This window comes from Peromyscus leucopus, chromosome 14, assembly GCF_004664715.2.
Source record: "Peromyscus leucopus breed LL Stock chromosome 14, UCI_PerLeu_2.1, whole genome shotgun sequence".
Classification (NCBI taxonomy): domain Eukaryota; kingdom Metazoa; phylum Chordata; class Mammalia; order Rodentia; family Cricetidae; genus Peromyscus; species Peromyscus leucopus.
Genome location: NC_051075.1, coordinates 3,718,089 through 3,742,582, shown reverse-complemented (window position 1 = coordinate 3,742,582; position 24,494 = coordinate 3,718,089). Strand labels below are relative to the sequence as shown.

The window sequence follows — 24,494 nt, the reverse complement described above, 5'->3', positions numbered from 1 at the left end:
TGTGTAGTCCTGAGAAAAGGGACTGGGACACAGCACGAGAGCAAGCAAACAGTCCTCAGGCAAGGCCTGTGGTGAGGTCCAACCAACAGAGTAGAAGGAAGGAATAACAAAAGGAGAGGAAATGTAAACATCAGTCTTGTTTCCTACCACCTGAGGAGAGGTGGCAGAGAAGGAAATGTCAAGGTGATTATCTGGAATAGGAGAAAGCAGAAGCCTCAGTACACAACAACCCTGTTTACCCAGAGTCCTTCCTGTTCCCCAGAGTCTCCATTCGCGAGTCTGACAGAGACCTGGAAGAATAAAGAAGGGGAAGGTAGCTGTGTGGAGGGAGATCCTTTTCTTCTGTCACCCCAAGCTTGCCATTCCCATCATGCATACCCAATTTTGGTCCTTTCCTCTCCTTTAAAGCATCAGATGTCAGTACTCACAGGAGAGGACAAGGGGTAGTTAATTTAGTCCTGTTTACGCCTCCTGATAGACTAGCTTGCTATGCTTGCTGCAGTCCTGTGCCCATCTATGCCTCCTCCTGTTCACAGAACTTAACCACCTTGCCCATTCTGCCCAAGCCCGCCTCATATGAACCTCATTGTGAAGTCTGGCAATGGGGGCAGGCCGCACCATACTTATTGTTTTTATTGCCCTTGTATTTAGCAGAAGATTAGAATACACTCCAAAAGCAAGTTTGCTGAACTAAACCGATGAGAAAGGAGGATGCCAGGCTAAGAAACAGTTTAAAGCAATGTTATGATCTGTGGGTCAGCTTCTGGAAGTGGTAGTGGGAGTTAAACCCAGAAAGAGGTGTGAAAGCTGGCGATGATGAATTTTGTTGGACAAGAAGTACTTAAGAACATCCAATCATAGCACAAAGATGCACTGGAAGAAAATAAAAACCACTCACTAAAAAGCTTTGGAGGAACCAGCCCAGTCCTGCTTGCAGACTAAAGACAGCCAGGTTCCCAGAGGTCGACCTCTTTCCTAGGCAAGATGTGGCTTCTGAAGGCTGAGAGCCTTTGGAACACTGAAGCCTTTGGAACACTGATCCAGATGGCGACATCTAAAGAGCATAAAGAACTGACTTTTTTCTTGTTTTTCCTGAACAGTAGAACCGCCTTTCCAGCCAGTGACACCGAGCAGTCATATTGGCTAAATTTCCATCTTCCTTTCCTAGAAGAAAGAAACTGTTGAGTCCCAAGGATGAACTTCTCTTTTATGCATCCTTGGCCCTTCACCAATCAAGAGCAAGCCCAGATTTCTGTTCTCTGACCTTCTCCTCAGTGGCTATGTTCTGTAGACAGCTTGGAGGCTCTGTTCCCTAGTAAGGAATGTAGGCACCTGCACTATTCATGTTCAGTATATCACCACATGGTCCTAAGCCAGGGCTCCAAGGCCAGATTCATTTTCAGGAGTAAAAGAAACTAAAAGATAAAGTCCAACTATGTGAAAGATAATCAACATACACAATGGGAGAAAGAAATGGTAAAACTAGGGTCCTAGAACCCTGAGGAGGCAGGTGTGTACCAGAGCACAATTTCCAATATTCTTCAGGGTAGAGCTGCTATATTATTCATGAGGTGAGTGTTTAGGATAAAGAAAATAGTATCTTTTACCCAGTCTTCATGATCTTTAATGTCTATGCAGAAAGGTAATAAGAATTGTGTGCACACATACAGAGTCCAATACACAGTGATTTTCAAACCAATAACGTCCTAATTGGTGTTGGGTCCCACTTTTGTGTGTTTATTCCTTATCAATTTGTATTTGGCTGCAAAAAAAGTGCAAAAACAATAAGCCAAAACATTATAACATAGACATGATGATCTCAGCCCTCCTTGATAAGCTAGGGTTGTCACACCTCTCAGCATTGTGTTCGTGTGTTTTAATAGAGCCAATGTGCCATGCAGAGACTGAAACCGGAAACCAAGAGAGACAAGTATGAAGATTAGTGGATGAAATGTCTACTCAGGCTATCATTCTGGGCTGTCCTTTAGGAAGTCCTGTTCTTGCCACTGAAGCAGTGTTCCACAAATCTTCCCCACACCTCAAGCTAGTGACATGGTGGACTTATTTGATGGGGTAGTGTTGCAGTTGTAAAGAGCAGAGAGGGTGTTCTTTCCCAGGAGACAGACAGTGTGTCCACTCTCTCACAGGCCTGCATGTGGAGGAGGAACAGAAGAGACATAAGCAGACAGTGTGTCCACTCTCTCACAGGCCTGTGTGTGGAGGAGGAACAGAAGAGACATAAGCAGACAGTGTGTCCACTCTCTCACAGGCCTGTGTGTGGAGGAGGAACAGAAGAGACATAAGCAGACAGTGTGTCCACTCTCTCACAGGCCTGTGTGTGGAGGAGGAACAGAAGAGACATAAGCACACAGTGTGTCCACTCTCTCACAGACCTGCGTGTGGAAGAGGAACAGAAGAGACATAAGTGGTCAAAACAACCTTTCCTTCTTCTCAAATCCAGATATTTCAGTTCATATGTCCACTTGCCAGGAATTTATGGGCAATCATTCTGGAGCATAAGGAACCTAATTTAATGCTGGCTCTGGCCAGCCTTGTTAACCTGTGTCCTGAGTTTGGACCTCTGTAATTATGCCTATTAACTGATACCAATAGACACAGCTCTGATTTCTGTAGTACTTGCAATATAAAAATTAAGTTACTCATTGACCCAAACAAATTGACTGTGAGAATAGCTATGTAATATTTTGTGTGCAAAACTGAGGTTTTAAACTAAGTCTTCAGCCACAGTGACAAGATCCTGCTGTCAAATGTTTCCGTTTACAAGATCATTCACTTGAAAATTCTGAAAATGATTGGATTTTTCCATGGAGCCACTGGATAGAGGCACAACCAGAGTCCTGCTTTGAAACATGGGAAGACTGCTCATGTTCTCTTGTCCTTAACTAACAACCTCACAAACAAAGAACTAAGAAAGATTTATGGCTGCTGGGTTTGGCTTTAGCACTAGGAATCAACTGTGGCCCTGGCCCAGGTATTGATATAAGAATGTATTTTTCCCAGAAGTTTAATTAACCAGGTTTATATGATGCTTAAACAACTATAAGTATTAAAACACACACATACACACAAACACACATGTGCACACACACACACAAAGCTAGGGTTTTGTTTTGGTTTTGAAATGAGAAGTTTTTCATTTACAAGTACTGTAGAAACTGAAAATCATTTTGAGAAAATGCAACTGTTGATTAACATGATAGAAGCTATCTAAGTAACAAGTTTATAAACAAAGAAGAAATAAGTTTTTATGTGTGTGTGTGTATGTGTTTGATTTTTTTATTTTTATTTTATTTTAAAGATTTATTTGTTTTTATCATTTTACCATACGTTTGTCTGAATGTATGTCTATGGACCACAAGCACGCAGTACCTGTGAAGCCAGAAGAGGTTGTCAGATCCACTGGAACTGGAGTTACAGGTGTTTGTTAGTCATTATGAAGGTGCTGGGATTTGAACCAGGGTCCTCTGGAAGATTAGCCTATGCTCTTAGCCATGGAGCTGTGTCTTCAGCTCATTGCATGTATTTATAATCTCAAAAAGGAGAAGTCCAAATAAAACTAGTTTTGTCATGGCTTTTTCTCACTTGTGTCTGGAGTTAGAGTTTGTTAGGGAAAAGAAACTACAATTCATTGATAACTAACGTTAATATTAGTATTTGTTGTCTTCAGTCTCCTTCTAACTTGAGTCACTGACAACCACTTCTGAATAATCTTTGAAGAATTGTATGTGTTCCCAAACAAACTACATAAACAGAGGAAATTCTATTTATCCACTAATTAAAAAAAAAAGATGGTTACATTTTCCTAGTAAACTGATTATTTCTGGTAAAAATACAGTAGCTATCCACAGTGCCCTTTCTTTAATATTCTGTGCACAAAGGTGACTGTCACCTGTTGAAACTCAGCCCTGGTCTTGTCTTTATATTTTTCTTCCTGGGAAACTCCCTAGCCTGTCAGCAAAGATGTCAGAAAAATCCAACGTTGCTTGTGGACTAAGAAGCGTCTTTTTCACCCACAATGCAATGGCTGCTAAAAATAGGAAGCATGGCGGTGATGCAAGTGTGAATAAGAGAGATGAGCTGTTGTCCAAGTAGCAGGATGAACCCAGCAGGCCAAAGATGACCCAGCCAGAGCCTGACTCTGCTGATTGCCGCTTCTCTCCACGTTTGATGAAATATTCATGCCTCTGTCCTCCTCTCTGCAAGCACTATTGATTTCTTGTATAAACGCTGCTATATTTAGTCTAGACAAATGGAATGTGGATCACTGCTGAATAAATTGGATGAAAGACTGGGATCTTGCCTGCCGCTTTTTCTCAGTCTTGGGCAATTATTTATAATCAAGGGCAGTTTTTGTAAGCTGAGGGTGATTTTTCACAATTTAGTGATTAGGCTGTGAACAAAGGCAAGTAGTTAGACACAGTCATTTCTGTTGGGATAGCAGGTTAAGAAGTCAAATTACCCTTTGAGGTTTGCGATGGCTGTTACAGAGCACTGTGGGATTTTATTCCTTATCTTTTTTCTTGTTTGTTTATTTGAGTAATTTTAAGGGTTTGACATTTATAGTTTATGAACAATAAAGAAAGCTCAAGGGTCTTTTGAATTATTTTATATTTTGTATTTATAGGGTAAGATTCTGACCTTTGCTTATTATTAAGATTGCCATGAACAACACTGAGGACTATAGTTTGGCCTGTTAAAGATAAAAATGAAGTATATTGTTAACAACATTAGTTTAGGCTGGATTCATGAAAATTCTGAGTTAATATTCAAACTCTCACATTACTCCACAGTCTTGACTAGAAGTTCTGCATTGCCCATTACAGCTGAGAGACCTAGGCAACCATCTTGTTTTCAAACTTGTCACAATTCATCTATTTGTTTGAACAAGGATAATGTCATAAAATGTCATTGTCTGTCAAACCATAGTTTATTAATAAATCATCTTCTGATCATCATTAAGTTGCTACATGCAGTATTGATAGTTCAAACTTCAGATCTACACATTGAAAAATAGCCAACATTGGTAAAGGAAGATTGATTCCAGTCTGCATGATTGTGCTCACACATGTATGTAGTATAGCTTGATTGATACTCACAAGCATTCACATGTGAGGCCTGGCATCTCTAAACAGGAAAACTGGGAGTTTTCCTTTAAGCCTTGAAAATAAGTCATAAATCTGCATAGAATACAAACTTGATAATTCCCAATCTGGGATCTTCAAACCTATGTAGATGTGGAACATGTAAAAGTGTTGAGTATTTCTAATAATTTAAGAGATATAGAAAGCTAAGACAAGTAGAGTCAAGGTCACGCAGATTCTCACCCAAAGTACTGCTGTCGTCTGTCCTCCATGCCACTCTGCATCAGAATCTACGGACTAGTGTAACTGAGAAGTCTGTGTATGTGTGAGTGTGTGTGTGAGTGTGTGTGTGTGTGTGTGTGTGTGTGTGTATACATGCATGGTTATGGCTAGATATTTTGTCTTTTCTTGCTCTCAAGTCCTGAGGCTCAACAGTTAGAATGATGTCTAATATTTTAAGGGGCTCAATAAATATTTATGTCATTTGGTTATCATAGTGTAATTGCCAGTTTATTACTGATTTTTAATGATTTTAATTTTTAGGGATTCATATGTTTTTGCGCATGTATGTGTGCATGGGTGTGCATGTTCATACATCTGCGATGGCATATACACATACATGCACATACTTGTGGAGGCCGAAAGACAACCTTGGTTATAGCAGTATCTGTCACTGGCCTGAACTCACCAAGCAGTCTTGGCTGGCTGGTCAGTGAGCCTCAAGGATCTATCTACCTGTCTTCACCTTCCCAGGACTAGGATTACAGGCATGCAACACCATTCTCAACTGGTTTGTTTGTTTTTTTTTTTTTTTTGGTTTTTTTTTTTGTTTGTTTTTTTTTTTGTTTTTTTAATGTAGGTTCCAGGGATTGAATTAGTGTCTTCAGGCTTATAAGGAAAGAATTTATCAACTGACCACTCTCCCCAGCCAATGACTACTTTTTTTTTTTTCAATAAAATGGATATGACATGGTTTATTTAGGTGTTCTTCTAGTTGGTGACTATGATGTTAATAATAAAAATCTCCAGATTACAACACAGCATTGAACCTTTTTCTTTTTAGAATTGTTTCTGTGTGACTTACTTCCAGAGGTGCCAAACCTGAATCAAATGATAGAAATGTTTAATACCTCATGGTTCAAATTGTAGATTGATTTTTGGCAATTTTATACCAATTGGAAGTTCCATTTTCAATAATTAATTTAGTCATGTTCTTACCTTATAAAATGGGCATTATGCAGCAAATATCTATGCATGCTCATGTATATATGTGTATATATGTGATTCTTAGGAACTACATAGTGATGTTTCATTTTATTAATGGTTTCTTTATTTACCAGTGAAGGTGATTTTTAGTTGCTGAATTGTTTTTATTTTCTAATATTTATAGAAATCAGCATTTTGTTTCAAGAGTTGCTTATATGGTTTTGATCTGCTAGCCAATCATTATTAGTGAATTATTTTAGTGTACAGAAAATTTCTATTTTTATATAAAAGAGAAAACCAGAAACTTTTACTATAAGGTATGCTGTACATACTCTGAGTGACTGTCCTCATATGAGCCTTTAATTACTGTTCCTATGATCATCTTTCGTTCGTGGTGATGGGGCTGAGGCTTGGTGGGGATAACAGCATTCGCAGGCTTATGCAAGTAGGGGAATTGTAACAAGCACTGGGTTTCAGAATAGAGGTTGAAACTGGCACCTTGCATGTCCTGGTTGACTTACTGAACCATTTTCCTAGGCTTCTCAGAAAGTTAAAGTATTTTAAATATTTTTGCAATTAAAATTTCTGGTTATTTCTGTCTCTGCTGGGTGTTAGAGCTAAGTAGTGGTTCACTAATTTTAAAGAGGTATAACCCCAGCTTCCAAAAGAGCCATTGTCTTTAACTTGACCTGTTTCATATAATTATAAAATTTCCCTGATTCCTCCAGCTAGATGTATTCCTCAGAATATTTAACTATCAGTTTGGCTTGGGCACTGACCAATCGGAGTAGACATTAGTCATAAACAACCACCATCTGGAGAGCTTCTTGGGCTATGGTTTTCCTGCTTAAAATTTTCTTTCAGGGGGCAGCATGCTTATCTACTCAAATTGTGCTGGACACTTCATTTATATTATCAAATTCAATTTTTATAAATTTAAATATTGTCTTCCATAGTTATACTTGAGTCATCAGATTTTCCCCCCTTTGGTGGTTTGATTAAACATTTACTTGAAGTTCCCTCATTCTTCTTCCCCTCTTGTTTATTTTAAGAATGAGGTTTCCACAATTTAAATGATTACTATTTAAAAACCAGTACTTAGGCATTGGCCGCTCTCACTTCTTCATAGTAGACTTGGCCCGTTGTTATGGTTAATCACCGTTATCGGGATTTGGATGTAGATTGCCCCGTTTCTTCCCTAGGTCTGATGGTGATGCAGATGTATTGCATTGCCCGCTTAACTTAAGGTAGAACTCATCTTCTATCCTTGATTTTAAAACTTTTTATAAGTCCATGAATTGAGTTGTGACAGAAGTTCCCTTTTTGTATGACATCTTTCCTTCATCTTGCATTTCTTGGTCTTCATTGGCTTAAGTTTGTTAAGTGGTCCAGTCTAATAAATTTATGAATGATTTTTGATACCAGTAGTTGAATCCATCTGTTTGAAAACAGACAACTGTGGAAAGATTCAGAGCAGAATACATGTTACTGAGTGAAAATTAACCCTTTACCAAAACTTATGTAGAACACAAATTTTACATCAGTGTAAAGCATGATTGTGCTCTTCCTTTACACATGTGCTCACGTGTGCTGTAGAGGATAGTGTTCTCTGTTCGTTTACAAGTCGGTGTGCTAATTTCCAAACCTCTGTCCCCCACTCTCTGTCTTCTTCCCTGGTCTCCAGTGGATGTGAAATCAGAGGTTCCTATGGGCCTGGAGCCCATCTCACCGTTAGACCTAAGGACAGACCTCAGGATGATGATGCCCGTGGTGGATCCTGTCGTCCGTGAGAAGCAACTGCAGCAAGAGCTGCTTCTCATCCAACAGCAGCAACAGATCCAGAAGCAGCTCCTAATAGCAGAGTTTCAGAAGCAGCACGAGAACCTGACACGGCAGCACCAGGCGCAGCTTCAGGAGCACATCAAGGTAGCAAATGTGTCTTTGTCTCTGACCTTCTCCATCAGGGCGCCTGCACCACGATGCGGGCCGGAGGCCAGCCCATGCGAGCTCTGATGGGGAGGTCACTGTGATTAAGACATGATGTGTGGCTTGAAGGAAATTGTGGTTGTACTAGTTGGAAACTTGGGTAAGTACCTGGTAAGCACTTGCTTGGCTGTTGGGAGAGCTCTGCCACGCCTACCTTTTACCTCACAGACTCACCTGGAGAGACAGGAACTTGCCATTCTCATGTATACCCTCTCCTGTGTGTTTCCTTTCCCCCTGTAGTCACCACCAAGAACTACGAGCCCTGAAAGGCCCAGGTTATGCTGCTAATAAAGCCATGTGCAGTATTTATCGGGAAGGGTAAATTCATCTTGTGAATAGAAACAGCCCTCTGCTGCTGTTTGGTTGGTTCTCAGTCTAGGTCAAGGCAAGTTGTTCCTTATAGGAATGATATCATATGGCACATAATCAAAATAAAAATATAATAATATAATGAAAACTTGAAGGGATTTTTGTTTGTTTGTTTTTCTAGGCAGGGTTTCTCTGTGTAGCTTTGCACCTTTCCTGGATCTCACTCTGTAGACCAGGCTGGCCTCAAACTCACAAAGATCCACCTGCCTCTGCCTCCTGAGTGCTGGGATTAAGAGCGTGCACCACCACCGCCGGGCAAAGGGATTTTTATATGCAAAAACTGGATAAATATTTTAATGTTTTTATAGACTGTTATATCAGGGGAAATATAACAATAGCTCAGAATTTTTGCTGACATCTGGTGATTGTATATGTGCCGAATTACTTTTTTCTTCTTTGGTGTATTCACTGGAAAATATCACTGTAGCTTTACTAGTTTTTTGTTTGTTTGTTTATTTTAATAATTGGCAAGGATATTTATCAATAGAGATCTTGCAGGGAATGGTGGCACATGTTCCTCATCTCAAAACTTGGGAATTGGAGAGGGGAAGATCTAAACTTGGAAATAACCTGGGTTGCAAAATGAGTCAATGTTTTAAAATTGTAAGAAAGCACAAGGATGTTTTGGTTCAATAAAATAGATATTATTAAAAGCACAAAATATTTATAATATGATTTTATTTTATAATCAACTCCTTCAAAGATGACTTAAGGGTAATAATCAATAGAATTATGCATTTTGTTATATTTTGCTATACTATATTTTAGTCATGTAATCTCTTGTATGTCAAGTACAAATATATGAATATGGCATTAATATAGATAACTAAATTATAACACTAAATTACAATGTCTAAGAAGATAAATGTACTATTTTATTCCCCATTTTCCTTGTTCTGCAAGATATATTATTTGCATAAAAGGCTCTCCAATGACTAATATAAAATATAGTCTCTTTCCTTTACTAGTGAAGTTTACTGAAGACTTTCATAGTGTTGCTCTGTGATTACATTTAAAATAAGAATGAAGGACTTTATGTGTATATCCCCAGCGATATTGTTATCTCAGGCCTATATTTTAAATATGAGTGACCTTCACTGAGTTTGTACATTTATTTTTGAATAAATGCCAAAGTGTTATTTCACTTTGACCCTTGAACCAGGAATAGAAGCATTGATGTCTAGGTTGCTTTCCCCGGTCCTTCCAGTCATGTTAACAGGGCCATGAGGCATGAGTAAGATTTACATTCATCCCTATGCTTCAAGATCTGAAGAACTATATGGCTCATTTTCTTTTGTGTTTGAGTTGCTTTCCCTGAGTACCAAGCCGTGCTGATAAGCTACTTGCATTGTCTGGTTTTTTATTTCTTTTCATTAATGTTTGGTGCCATTGTTACTGCTAAAGTCACTTGTGAGTAATTTATCATTTGACCACTCAGAACCTAAGAGTAGCAAGTAGGTAACTACTTCTGTGGCACAAACAAAATAACATGGCAGGTTGATTGGCACCTGGAAAAGAGGCACTTGTGATAGTAAGAATCATGAGATGGTTAAAAGGGAACTGTAGCTTTAAAAAGATGGTTTCCCTACATAGTGCATACTTTTGTTAGAGGCTGAAGATGTGCTTACATCTTCTTTTAAAGATTAGGAAGTTATATACTCCCTTAACTTTTTTATTTTGCTTTGTCACTGCCTTATGGGTAACATTGATTTAGATTTATTTGCATGAGGAAGACAGTACGTCATGATTTAATGGCATTAGCTTTTGAACTCTGGTTCTTCTTGCAGTCAGCACCTGCTGCCTTCTATTCTAGTCTCCAAGTTTCTAGCTAGCCAACTGAAGTAGAGAGAAATGGTGTGACTCTGCAAAGCCACACAGATTGTGACTAGAATATAGGTGCTCAAAATTGTATTGTCTTCACTAGTCTGTCCAAAAAGCTCCTAAGTCATCATGGCTCACTCAGGCTAAAATAAGTTAAGTTTTACTTCTTTTTAATTTTTTAGACATATCCCATTCTCATAATCTTTGTTGTAAGTAGTGACTATGGTAATAAATGTGTATGCTTTTCCATTTCTAGAAGGAATTATAGTTTGATTTCATTGAAGTTTTGGATAAAGTATTGAATCAATTTGACCAGTCTTGATATTGATATAGAATTGACATTGTAACAGAATTTAAACATAATTATGGGTTCCTAAATAACAGTGATATATTTGAGAACATCCATCAAGTGGCTGGTATATAAAAACAAAGCACCAAGATATTAAAATATAATATGGAGAATAAACAGAAATACTCCTAACCATATGCTTTAGATTCAGTAAGACTGTCATACTTAATATAAAAAAATGGCCCTCTTGTTGCTCCAGCAAGAAGGTCCTGATAACATTCGACAGAGCTTTGAATTTTTGTTCCATTATTTGCTATAAAATACAGGTTTTTAGATAACTAATATTCAAAAGGATAATTTATGCTTTAGTTATTAAGCAATAAATAGTAATAATTGAAATGATATCACTCAAAACTAAAACCTAAATTTCACATGAATTATGTATATGATCTGTGAGAGACGTTATTGTCTTTCTTATAATGAACTGAGGTTCTGAATAGCTTTAGTATCTTGTCAGATCTCAGACCTGGCAATGCCAGAGGCTAAGTAGGACTTGAGAGACTTGTTCTTCTGTGATACATTTGCTTTTCTTCAGATATATGTATTTCTCCAACTAAAAGGAAATTGATACCTTAAAATGCCACAACAAATAGCTTCATCTTTTTGTTATGTATGGTTTGAAGTAAATTCAGAGGATTCAGAAAACTAGATGTGAATGCATGGAAGTACAGTTTGTGGAAGTGACTTCTTTTGGATCTGTCTCTAATCTAGAAGTTTTCCTGTGTCAGATGACAGTTCTGAACTTCCTCTCATCTTCTAGAGAAGTATATAGATGTGTAGTCACCTCACTTTAGCAAGACAGTGTTCGTACTGTTCCAGGCAGGCTTTCCCCAAAGTGACCCCGCTGCTGTCCGATCCATGGCAGTTTTACACTGTATCTCAGGATAAGAACTGATTGTCTATTTAGAGTGTGAGAGACTTTGTGAAATAGACATTGGGCTGTCTCTGCCTTTGCATGTTCCTATGTTTTGTAGACACACAGGGAAAGAAACTGAAGGTTCAAGTCAACAGCATTCACATGACCTTAGTGGATTTGGTAATAATTTTTGATAGGGATACACAAATAATGAAATTATCTGAAAGCTTACTTGTTGTAGATATCAAAACCATTTAGTTTCCTGTCTTTATATTTCAATCATAACAAGGTGGTTGAAGCACAAAATAAATACTATCAAGTTCCAAAAGTTAAAACATTGCAATTTGGGGCAGTGAGTGATGACTTTGAAGCTTAAAGAAATTGCACACTCTCATGTCTTTCTCTTCTCGCAAGTTGCAACAGGAACTTCTAGCCATAAAACAACAGCAAGAACTCCTAGAAAAGGAGCAGAAACTGGAGCAGCAGAGGCAAGAACAGGAAGTAGAGAGGCATCGCAGAGAGCAGCAGCTTCCTCCTCTCAGAGGCAAAGATAGAGGACGAGAAAGTAAGAGGCTCCAGGGTAACGGACGCACTCTCTCCCCGAACCTCCAGGAACCGATGAATCATGGAAATAAGCCTGTCCAAGCTGTCCTTGTCTAGTTAAAAGAATAACCTGTAGACTAAACTGCCCTCTCCTATCAGCTCTGCAGAGCATAATGAGAAATGAACAGCATTGCCAAAGACACAGGCTTGTTCTTTGGACTTTGAAAATACGATCACACTAAAGTGATTGAATGTTAAGACTCCCTGTTCGGTAATAAAGTTATGTCTACATGTTTTCATTTCTTCTCTCTTCAGGCCCAAGCAGTCCACATTCTGAACACCATAATGTGCCTCCTTCCCCTTTGTTGTTTTTAAACACAAGGCAGAACATTTGCAAAATCGTGGTCCACAAGAGGGAGACAGATCCAAATAATTGCCCTCTATCCAGTCAGTTCAAACTCAGGTCTTTGCAAAGTTTAAAGTGTGGTGATTTGAACTGAAATTATCAACAGAATGTATGTGCTTAATAATCAAATGAATTTTAAAACAATGTTGAATTTTTTAACAAGAAACTCCGAAGTGATCGTTTTAATGTATTGTAATAATCTACAACACTCCCTGAGATTCTTGATTTAAAAAAAATAAAATTAAAAACTAGAGTTTTATTCCTTTTTTTTTGTCTATTGTGGATTGAACATAGGGCCTCACAAATACTAGGCAAGCATTGCACCATTAACTCCCCAACCCTCAGCAATTTTCTTTTTAAACTTAAAGATGAATGGATGGTAGCTTTAGGAATTTTGTTCCTATAAAAATGATCAAAGAACTCATTGAAGGTATTTTGAAGATTTGTAATGTAAGTAACAGTTACAGAACAGGACTCTGCCATTTTCTAAAGCCATTGTAGGTTCTGTTTTATTTTTATTTTTTAATAGGAAAACTCCATATGCTGTGGCCAGTGATATTTCCTCATAACTGTTGTTGAGTATTTTTGAGTGGTGGGAGGAAGTAATCACAGGCAGTCTGTTTCCCTGTGTGTGTTTCAGGAGCAGTGGCAAGCACAGAGGTAAAGCAGAAGCTTCAAGAATTCCTGTTGAGTAAATCAGCAACAAAAGACACTCCAACCAATGGAAAGAATCATTCCGTGAGCCGCCATCCCAAGCTCTGGTACACGTATGTTCTGTGTTTAGCTGTTTTCATCCTGAGGGTAAAGAGCACAGGTTCTGCCTTAGGCTGACCTGGGCAGAAATCCTGAGCCCTGCCGCTTCTCAAGGCCTGCATGGCCCCTGAGAAGTTCCTGGAAATCTCTAAGGATCAGCTTTTTTTTTTTTCTCTACACAAAGGACCACAGCACCTGCCTCTGGAGTTACTGGGAAGGTCCTGAGAAAAAATATAACGAAGTACATAGCATTAGCATGCATCACTGAAGGCAGGGAGTGCATTATCTTCTTTGTTGAATGAGTAACTAGCATCTGGGTGGAACCCAGAGATGGTTTAATCCTCAGATAGTACCTCTGATATCTGTGCAGAATTTGTGAATGTTTAGCAGATTGTGGCTTACTTTTGTTTCACTTGGCTTAATATAAAATGGAAACCAGAGAGCTATTTTGAGAAATTCAGATGATTTCTGGTCTTTTCAAACAGAAGACAGAAAAGTGAAAGGCAGGGAGGAAGATAAATAAACAAACCTAAGCCTTCAGTGACGCCTTCAGCCTCTCCCATTGTACCTCCCTACACAGACAGGGTTTCTCTGTGTAGCTTTGCACCTTTCCTGGAACTCACTCTGTAGCCCAGGCTGGCCTCGAACTCACAGAGATCTGCCTGGCTCTGCCTCCTGAGTGCTGGGATTAAAGGCATGTGCCGCCACCGCCTGGCTGTACCTCATTTTTCCCCCCAGTGAATAATGGCTTGGCTTCTGAGATACAACCTGAAGACAAGATGCACAGTGCTGCTGGCTCCTTCCTGGGACCGTGCTTCCCAGGTCCAACAGAGATATTCCCAAAACACTCTTCTTTTTGCTGTGAGATAGGAAGGATTGTTTTCAGAATCAGATCAAAGACTAGATTGATAAACCACATTTGATAATAGGATAGAAGGTAATGGGTTCATTTCTCTCATAAATGTGTTTGTTGAATGGCCTTAAGACTTTATGTGTATATTTTTCATCCCTCACATCAAGGACAGGAAGTATATCCTAACTATTTATAGAATTTAGAAGCATCCCCAGAGTTTTGCAGAAAGTTACTGTACTTTGAAGTCTGTTTGAAGGTATACACCCTCTTCTTTTCTCAAAACTGAGGTATCAGGCAGAGTACAAAAAAAATCTTAGACATTTGAACAATTGTGTCCTTTGTGTTTATCAGTTGATCTGAGAAACCAGTCAGTATAATAAAGTATTCTGAAAGAAATATAGCTTTGTTTCCTAAAATTATCTGCAGAGTATGTGATTGATTCATAGTGCTTTCTAAGTTAAAACATTTTAAGAAAAAAATAACATAATTTTTTAATGAGAAACAACTATTAGCAAATAATTTATCTGCTGAAAATTCTTCAGCTGTTCCCTTGAGTATGTTAGACATGGCTCCTCATGTCAGTAGTGATCTTTTCTTGTTTATATGGAATATAATTCCAGCTAACCATAAATCATTAATTTTAGGAATTAGCTATGTGGCTCTGGGAGAGTTCCTTGAATTCTCAAAGAATCAGTTTACTTCTCTATAAAAAGTGCACAATGACACATTTTGATGCTTTTCACCAGTTAGAAGTATGTGAAATGACCTTAAATAAGTTAATTGTTGAGAATGTATTTTTCAAATAAAGACTTGTAGTAGAACAGTCTGTGTGGCAGTGGCCCTGCGTCCTGGGCATTCTCTCCATTATATATGATAATTGTGATGCTTGTATACACTGGGTAGTCTGAGTTCAGTCCTCTAAATTCTTCTTCAGTAGCACAATTGCTTCTTTTTCAATATAGCCATTCCAGAAAGAGAAAATATTTCAGAAGTTAGTTTTCTATTGAAGAAGAATGTGCTTTCTATCCTGCATGTTAAGGTTGCCTGTGAGTGTCAGGCCTCTGAGGCCCTTGGCACTATACCCTGCTCAGTACAAAGAGCTTCCTCATGCATTTGGGTGTGCTATCTGGCAGTGACGAGGTCTTTGGACATTTTGGACATGTTTTGTTCCCTTCCACCATGGTTGTTCTATAATGGTGACTCCAAAGGGTCCAATTGGTAGCTTTTTTTTTTTTTTTTTTTTTTCTTAGTATAACAATCTCAGTTCTTCTATGAAGTGAAATTTCCCACGCGATTGACGTGGGCATTGCTAGGAATCATGCATCATTCTCTACTTCCTGCACTGCACTTGAATGCATGAGGCTGTCGTTTGCATTCACTAAGGAGGAAGGACATACATGCAGCTGGGACACATGGACAGCCTGTGCAACCGATTGCTTCTGACTAACATGCACTGAAGTCAAGCATCAGTATTAACCTTATTAACCTTCTTTATTTTTTTAGGGCTGCCCACCACACATCACTGGATCAAAGCTCTCCACCTCTTAGTGGAACATCTCCATCTTACAAGTACACATTACCAGGAGCCCAGGATGCCAAGGACGATTTCCCCTTGAGAAAAACTGGTAAGTTGGCATAGCAAGGAGAACACGGACTTTTTCATGCCCCCCCACCCCCGCCGTTTGTGTTACTCACTTCCAGACGGAAGTTGAGGAATCTGAAGTATAGGTAGTGTGCCCTACAGTCACAGGCTGCTGAAACAGACGTGTGCACAAGCACGTGCATGCAGAAGCTCCTGTGCAAGTGCAGAGGCGCAGGGATAGACTCGTGACTCCATTCTCCCCATTTCTGCACGAGTCCATTCACTGTGTAGTTAAGGTATTTTTGTAGGATTGAGAAGTTTATCTTATTTTGATTAGCAATAAATGTTAGGATAAAGGAAAATAGGGATGTCATTCCTCAGAAAAATACAACTTTTTCATTTTAAAGAACCTATCCAGTCCTCTAGAGAAATATTTCCTATTGTCTCCTTTTTTTAATCATTTAAACATGTCTGATAAAGATATTCTGTCCAACAATAGTTTTTAATTTTAAAACTTCAAATGTCTATGTAGTGAACTTCATGCTTCCTTCTGAGTAAGTTAGTTCCCTAGTGTTCTCCAGTGAATATATGTTCCTATTAATCCACGTGTGAGGATACACAACTGCACCCATAGGAACTTCCAGAAAAACTTGCTTTGGGAGTGTCATGGTGAAGTTTTAGTTAGAATTTAATGGACAGTATCATCTCTCTAAGTCATATATATTTCTTTTCCCATCTTATGTTCCCTTTGAATGTCACTGACAAGTGATATTTAATGTGTATATACTCTTCCCACTATAATCAATATATTTAAATAATAGATAACAAGATTTGTGTACATTCTGTTCTAAAGCTTTCAATATTTAGAAACTGCAGCTTTTAAAAAGATTTAAAATGCTTAACATCCACAGCTTCCAAACAGGTATTCATAGATAGCTGAATCTATTGTATTTTACTCAAGTCTTATTGGGGTGTTACATCTCTGTCATTTGTGTATAAAATCCACAGAGTGGTGATTTCAAATAATTATATTCATTTTCTAAGCAATTTTGAGTAAGTAAAATGGATGTAGATTGAACAAACACATGGTGAAACTAATTTCTGTCAGATAATTTACCTATGGCATAATGAAGATTTAAAAATAAAATCAATCGTGAATAAGAATTTATTACCTTTCATTCACTTTATATGGTCCCAGATGCAGGAAAAGGGTGCTTAAGCTTCCCAAGGCAATCAGTGCCTTTTTATTTTTATAGGCTAGAGATTTTTATGTTTCTAGATGTTAGATATAATTGAACACTTCAATAGGATCCAATGTAAAGGAAAGAATGGCTGAGCTTCATGTATTGCATCTGAATTTTACGTTACTACCCATATATTACCTTATCTTTCTTTAGTTGAAGTTCTCTAGGACAAAAGAAGGTAAAGAAAAGATCGAGGCTTTACATACTTCTAAACCTTGGGGTTTGTTTTGTGAAAATTGCTTCATAAAGTGTGTGGGACTAACAGCCTTAATATTTAGTGGCATGTGTAAGAGCTTTTGACAAAAAAATTCTGTGAACGTTTCCATAGTCAGGGAAGGGCCTGTCATGAAATAACCCAAGAAGTCAGGAGAAGGAAAGACCAGTCAGTCTTCTTGTGGCAGAAGGCTTCAAACAAGTGATGTATTCAAAAGACCCGTGTCTTCTCAGCATGTAGCCCGGACTGTCCTCTTACACTGAGACTACACACTGACTTTGAGCTGATAGTGCCCTTGAGAGAAGGGGCATCTGGGCCCCCAAGCATCCACAAAGAAATAAAAAAAAAATCTAAGGAGTACTAAAAAGTTGGTGCTTTAGATCCTCCTGTTTCCATGAGAACAGTTTGGTTTTTCCCATGAGAAGAATGAATAACAAGCTGTTAATTTATTCTCATTGAAATTCCCAATCCACAACACAGCCACAATAATGTTCAACGTGCATGTTGTGATCCCTGATCTGAATGTGGGCACATATGTAAAAAGTTCCCTCTGCCTCTTTATGTGATAGTACATGTGAAAATCCATGGCCTGTCTAATGGTATATTTTCTATAGCTGCCCGACATTTGAAATGTGTTTATTTTCTGCTGAAAATCTAATATTTGCAAAGTATCAGGCTGCTGATCTGCAAAACCAAACATTGCAGCAATAAAGTTCTTGAACCACTGTTAATACTTTGATATCACTAGGTTTTCAGAATATTCCTTGTTCAGTTCCCAATGTCTGATTAAGAAAAGTGTGATGTAATAAATCACAGAAGTTTTCTACATATAAAAACACTTAGAGATGCTCTTCATTAATTACAAATAGGCAGAACTATCCAATATCCAGACATATATCCATTTGGTATATGCCAGTTATGTTGTGAGAAAATTAAGGCTCATCTTTGTCTTTCATAGATCATTGAAAAAATTTCAATTATTGACTAAGACTTCAGCATTTGTTATATTCCACCTACTAGAATGTCACTTTGAAACATGTAAACAATAAAATTTTGCCATGATAAAATGTAAGTGGTGATTGGGGAAAGTGCTTAAGGAAATTTTCGTATTATAAAGTTACATCACATTGAACTGAATCTAGAGAATTGCCATAGATCATCGAGGAGAAGTACCAGGACAGCTAATACAGTCAGGCTTTGTCATTACAGCCAGATTTTCAACTTCTGCTGTCTACTTGAATGTTACTCCCAGACTTAAAGGAACTTGTTAAATCAGTCGCTTCTGTCTTTTGAGCTTCATAGAATACTATGTAATGTTTATTTCTTTTACCCCTACTGTTTATTGAATTGCTTGTATTTATTAGTAAGGTTTAGAGAATACAACTGAGTAAGAAAAGTCTTAGTGGCTTGAAATAGAGTCCCAGGATGTCCCTTCAGCAGGGAGAACAATTTGGAAGCTCTCTGAGCTTTCTGCACACCTGTCTTCAGACATGGACAACCCAGGTACATCGAGCTATAGAAGCCTTCGATTTTCATAGGAATCTGAAATTTCTATGCAAAGTGGACCCTTGCTTCCCTCCTCTTGGGAGGATCAGAATTGCCCCCCCCCAATCTGTTTTAGCTAATAAGGTCCATTTGCTTTCTTTTAAAAAATAATTTATTTTTATTTTATGTGCATTGGTGTTTTGCATGCATGACTGTGTGAAGGTGTTGGACCCCTGGAACTGGATACAGACAGTTGTTAGCTGCCATGTAGTGCTGGGAATTGAACCTGGGTCCTTTGAAGGACCAGCCAATGCTCTTAATCACTGAGTCATCTCTATAGAGTAATTTTTTTTTTTTACATCCTTAAATGAATGGCTATGTGTGACTAGCTTTGAAGTTGGGAATAACATATTTTTGCCCATACTTAAAGGATCCCTCTTATGAAGATTTCTTTGTTCCATAGCACAAGGGTTAGCTTATGGGGACATTTGGAATATGCTTTGGCTGAGAATAGTGTTATTGCTATAGGGCTAGATTTCTCCCCCTTTCCCCCACTTCTACAGCACACTTCCCCCTCCTTCTACAGCACACCACTGCATTGATAATAAAGTAGAAAGCTTCTGGGGCTTGGCACTTTCAAAAGATTGCATATTTCTCACAGAGATATTACATGCATGCTGACTTTGAACTGACCTTCAAAACCATTTAATTTGGACTCTGTTCCACTGAGTATGTGCATATGTTTCATAAAATATTATGACAAAAATTTCTAGAGGTTTTATACTCTATTATATTATCGAGGTCTTACCCAGTGAACTTTGCCTTTCTTTGAATGTTATAATCTTTCCACTTAATACTTCTGAACAAAGCAAGCTGGCAGGGTATATTAACCTCTTAAAGTGCACAAGCCATATAAAGCTTGGCTTTGGCTAATAAGACTGTAGCAGCCCTACTGAAACACTCACTTTAATGGTCAGAAACACTAGAATATGACTCAAAAATGGAAGGGATCCAAACATAAGTTAAGGCTGTAGAAGGCCAATGGCATTTTCCACTTGGAATAAATTGGAAAAGAGACAGTTGAGATGTAGAGCTTGGTAAATCTCCTGATGCAGCAGATGGCAGTCAGGATGTAGAACCTCAGTGACCTAGTCAAGGCATTGTAATCCAAAGTTAACAAAAGAATATTTCCTTAAAAGGTCTTAAAATCACTCCCTTCTCCCTTTCCCTCTCCCCGTCTCTACCTCCTTCTTGTCTTCCTCCCTATAGTTTTGCATATTTCCTGGCATTTCAGAACTTGGCATGATGTCTAACAGAAGCATCATGGTTAGTTATTTCAAGTCTTTACCATATAGGGAGATCTGTGCTGTGTTTGTATTTTTACTTGACTTGTTTTTCATCAATAAACTTAGTTTTTAGAATAGTTTTTGACTTACAGATTAAGGAAATAGCACATCATACCTAGATTGATTCCATTACCAGTGTCTTATAGTATCAGCCTATCTGTGTGTGCATGTAAAAGTGATGTGCTTGTAATATGTGTTTGCATGCTTGTGGGCGTGTGTGTGTGTGTGTGTGTGTGTGTGTGTGTGTGTGTGTGTGTGTGTGTGCATTCATGTGTGTGGAGACCAGAGGTTGACATTGAGTGTATCCCTTCATTGCTATTCACTTTCTTTTTTAACCAGGTCTGTTGATGAACCTGTAACTCCTCAAATCCACTCCTCTAGGTAGGCAGCTTCTCTAGGCACTCCCCTGTCACTGCCTGCCACTGGGATTATAGGCACTCTCATGCCTATCTGACATTTACTCGAGTGTGGAGGATACTGGGATTATAGGCACTCTCATGCCTATCTGACATTTACTCGAGTGTGGAGGATACAAACTGCAGACCTCACACTTGCTTCAGAAGTACTTCAGCCTCTGAGTCACCGCTCCTCCCTCAGCCACTGTCAATGCGTTATGATTAATATGGTCTGTAGTTAACCTGTAGTTCAATGTAGCTGGAGAGCTTCTTTCCAGGTCCCACCAAGCCCCGGCAGTCCCTTAGCCCACTTATAAAATAAACACACCGACTCTTACATTATTTAAACTGCTTGGCCATTAGCTCAGACCTATCATTGTCTAGCTCTTACTCTTATGTTCTGCCCATTTCTATTAATCTATACTTTGCCATGTGGCTCATGGCTTACTGGTACCTTACATCTTCCTTGTCCTGGCGGTGGCTGCAGTTTCCTCTTCTCCGCCTTCCTGTTCTCTCAGTTTTCCTCTCTGCTAGTCCCGCGTATACTTCCTGCCTGGCTACTGGCCAATCAGTATTTTATTTATACAGAGCAATACCCACAGAAGTTCAGTGTAAGATAATGAGATGTTAGCTGTCTGTTATTATAACTTTACACAGAATTGTATCATTGCCTTTAAAACGCTTTTTCTCACCTATTCCTACCAACCCTAAAATGAGTATGTAGTAGTTCTTTTCATTTTTTTCTTGGGCTGGAGACATGGCTCACTTGCTATTCTTGCAGAAAACTTGAATTCAGTTCCTCCCAACGTATGATTGTTCACAATCATCTGTATCTCCAGTTCCATGAGGATCCAGTGCCATCCTCTGGCATCCATAGGAGGCAGGCATGCACATACTTGCAGGAAAAACACTCATTCACAAAATATAAATGAATGAATCTGTAATTTTTTCCGTGTAGTTGGATTTTGTCCAATAATGTCACATAGATAGACTCGTGCAGGATGTGGCCATTTCACAATGGCTTCATTTCCTTGGCATTTTTACTAGTTAGGGTTCTCTGGAGTAACAGAACTTATAGAATCTTTTATATATCTAGAAAAGGAATGTATTAGAATTATTAAAGGCTGTGGTACAGCTAATCTAACAATGGCTGCCTATGAACAGAAGAAGGTCCAAGAATCCAGCAGTTGTTCAGTCCATGAGACTGGATGTCTCAGCTAATCTTCATTATACACCAGAATCCTGGAGAAATGGGCTCTAATGCCAGTGAAGGAGTGGACTTGTGAGCAAGGGTGAGAGCAAGCAGGAAAAAAAAAAGAGCGAGAGCATCTTTCTTCCATGTCCTGTATGTAGGCTGCCAGCAGCAGGTGTGGCCCCAATTAAAGGTGTATCTTCCCAGCTCAAAAGATTTACATTAAAGGTGCATCTTCCTACCTTAAATATCTAGATTAGCAGTGGATCTTCCTGCTTCAAATGATTTAAGAAAAAAATCACCAAAGGTGTGCCCAGCCTTTTGGATTTTTAGTTAATTCCATATGTAGTCAAGTTGACAACCAAGAATGGCTGTTATAGCATTATACATTTAATCTTACTCTGTTTTTTCATGAAAAGAAGATAATCAGATATTACCAATGAATAACATTTCTTTGTGTTCATGAACCACAGTTGATTTTTCTATTGACCTGCTGAAGTTATTATGATTGTTTTGAAGTTTGGATGGTTGTGAATAAAGCTATAAGATTTTCTGTGATGTTTACAATTTAGTTGAGCAGAATTCTGAGAAGGCTGTCCAGTTATTTTCCCCACACGTGATGGGTCTTACTTCTATTCCTCATGCCTTTCACTGAACAGAACACTCACAGTTTAATAAAATTAAACTTATCAGTATGTTTTTTTCATGGATAATGCTTTTAGCGTTGTATTATAAAGTATTGTTAAACACAGGAACATCTATTTTGTACTATTTGAAATTTTATGTCTCATACCTAACACTTAGGATTATAATCCATTTTGAGTTAATGCCAAGAAGATTGTTTGTGTCTTTGTTTAGATTCAGTCTTTTGCAAGGGAGTTTGGCCATCAAGCTGTTTCAGACGCGAACAAACAAACAAAAAATTTCATCCACTTTAAAAAATTCATAACAATGCTATTGATAAGTGGGTCTGTTTCAGTTTGTTCACTTTCTGAAGCACTTGCTTCATAAAGTACACAGGGCCCTCTGATCTCCTTTACAACATCTCCAAGCACTCATCTCAGCGAAGAGCTGTGTCTTTCAAACCTCACTCTCGTGGTGGAATGTTCTCTGTATTTGCTTTCTAAAGCTGCTGTACAGTGAGTGCACTCGTGAACTTAAATTTTAGCCTCTTTCTTGGCCTCATTTTCTTTGTGTGTGTGTGTGTGTGTGCATGTATGTATGTTTATGTGTGTGTATGTTTGTGTATTGCATGTATGTATGTGTGTATATGTGTGTATGTTTGTGTGTGTGCATGTGTGTATGTGTGTGCATGTTTGTGTGTGTATGTGTGTATTGCTGTTTTTTTTGGTTTGCTTGCTTCTATTGTTCTTGAGAATTTCATTCAGTATATTTTTATCATATTTTTTATCCTAACTCCTTCCAGATCACACCATCAATCACACCTCCCACCCAACTTCATTTTTTTTTCTCTCTCTCTCTCTCTCTCTCTCTCTGAAAAAAATGAGCCACTAAAAACCATGGAGCTCGATTTATGTTGGCTGACTGCCCCATGAGAGCGGGGCATGTCCTGGGTATGGTTAATATACCAGTGTCATTTCATGGAAGAAAACTGAACTTTCCTCCTATAGCAGTTATTATTTTCAGAGAACTCCTTGTCTGTGGGTGGGACTTTGTGTCCCCTCTCCTCCTCCCTGCGGGGCTCTTGTCTGGCTCGAGCTTATGCAAGTCTTGTGCACACTGTCTTGAGCACACTGTCTTGAGCACACTGTCTTAAGCACACTGTCTTGAGCACACAAGTCTTGTGCACACTGTCTTGAGCACACAAGTCTTGTGCACACTGTCTTGAGCACACAAGTCTTGTGCACACTGTCACAGTCCCTTTGAGTTGTATGTGTTCCAGCCCTGCTGTGTCTAGAAAACTGACTCCTTAAAAGTGTCTGCCACCTTTTGCTCTTACAGTCTATCTGCACTCTTCCATAAGGATCTGTGGGCCTTCATGGCAGAGGTGTGATAAATACACCACACTCAGTTGATCCCTCAAAGTCTCTCACTCTCTGCATACTGTTCTGTTGTGAGTCCCTGTGTTAATTGCCCTCTACTGGAAGAAGAGGCTTCTCTGATGAAGGAAGAGCAATGCATGATTTATGGGTATAGTGGTGTGTTATCAGGAATTATTTTATTGCTATGTTCATTTAGTAGAACAGTAATAGGTTTTTCCATAAGGTCTATGATTTATCTAATCTCAGGTTTGGGGCTTCATTAGCCTATAACCTATAACCTATCAGGTAAAGTTTCCATCTCATGGAGGGAGCTTAAATCCAATTAAAAAGTGATTGGTTACTTCACTAACATATATGTGACTCTGGCACCAAGGGACATAGTGTCCAGGCAGATTGTTATAAGGTATTCTATATGAAATACACATAATTTAAAGTGTAAAAGCTAATATCCACATATTTCACTGATTTCTCTCTCATTATGTTTGTCCTTTGTGTATAGGTAGGATACTGATTTTTGTGTGTTGATTTTGTATCTTGCTACTTTGCTGAAATGGCTTATCAGCTGTAGACATTTCCTAGTAGGGTCTTTTATGAGTAAAATTAAATCATCTGCAAATACAGTATATTAATTAAGGTTTCTATTACAGTAAAAAACACTAAAATGAAGAAAACTTATAAGAGGAAGTGTTTAATTGGGCTTACAGTTCCAGAGGATCAGAGTCCATGATGGTGGAACAAAAGCATGGTGGCAGGGACATCTGAGAGCTCAGACCTTGATCAGCAAGCAGG

The 24,494-nt window shown here is 38.5% G+C and overlaps 1 protein-coding gene across 23 annotated transcripts in view; it reads left to right on the top strand.

The window, feature by feature from the left end:
• Hdac9 (histone deacetylase 9) overlaps positions 1-24,494 on the top strand; it is an 848,903-nt gene that overhangs the window by 454,317 nt on the left and 370,092 nt on the right. For 13 of the 23 annotated variants that reach the window (XM_037210967.1, XM_037210965.1, XM_037210963.1 and 10 more), the window contains 4 exons: positions 7,993-8,234; positions 12,104-12,254; positions 13,279-13,405; positions 15,748-15,869. In XM_037210967.1, the coding sequence (XP_037066862.1) occupies positions 7,993-8,234; positions 12,104-12,254; positions 13,279-13,405; positions 15,748-15,869 (642 nt within the window). The remainder of the gene's footprint in view (positions 1-7,992; positions 8,235-12,103; positions 12,255-13,278; positions 13,406-15,747; positions 15,870-24,494) is intronic. The other 10 variants (XM_037210966.1, XM_037210962.1, XM_028878456.2 and 7 more) reach the window with 3 other exon arrangements.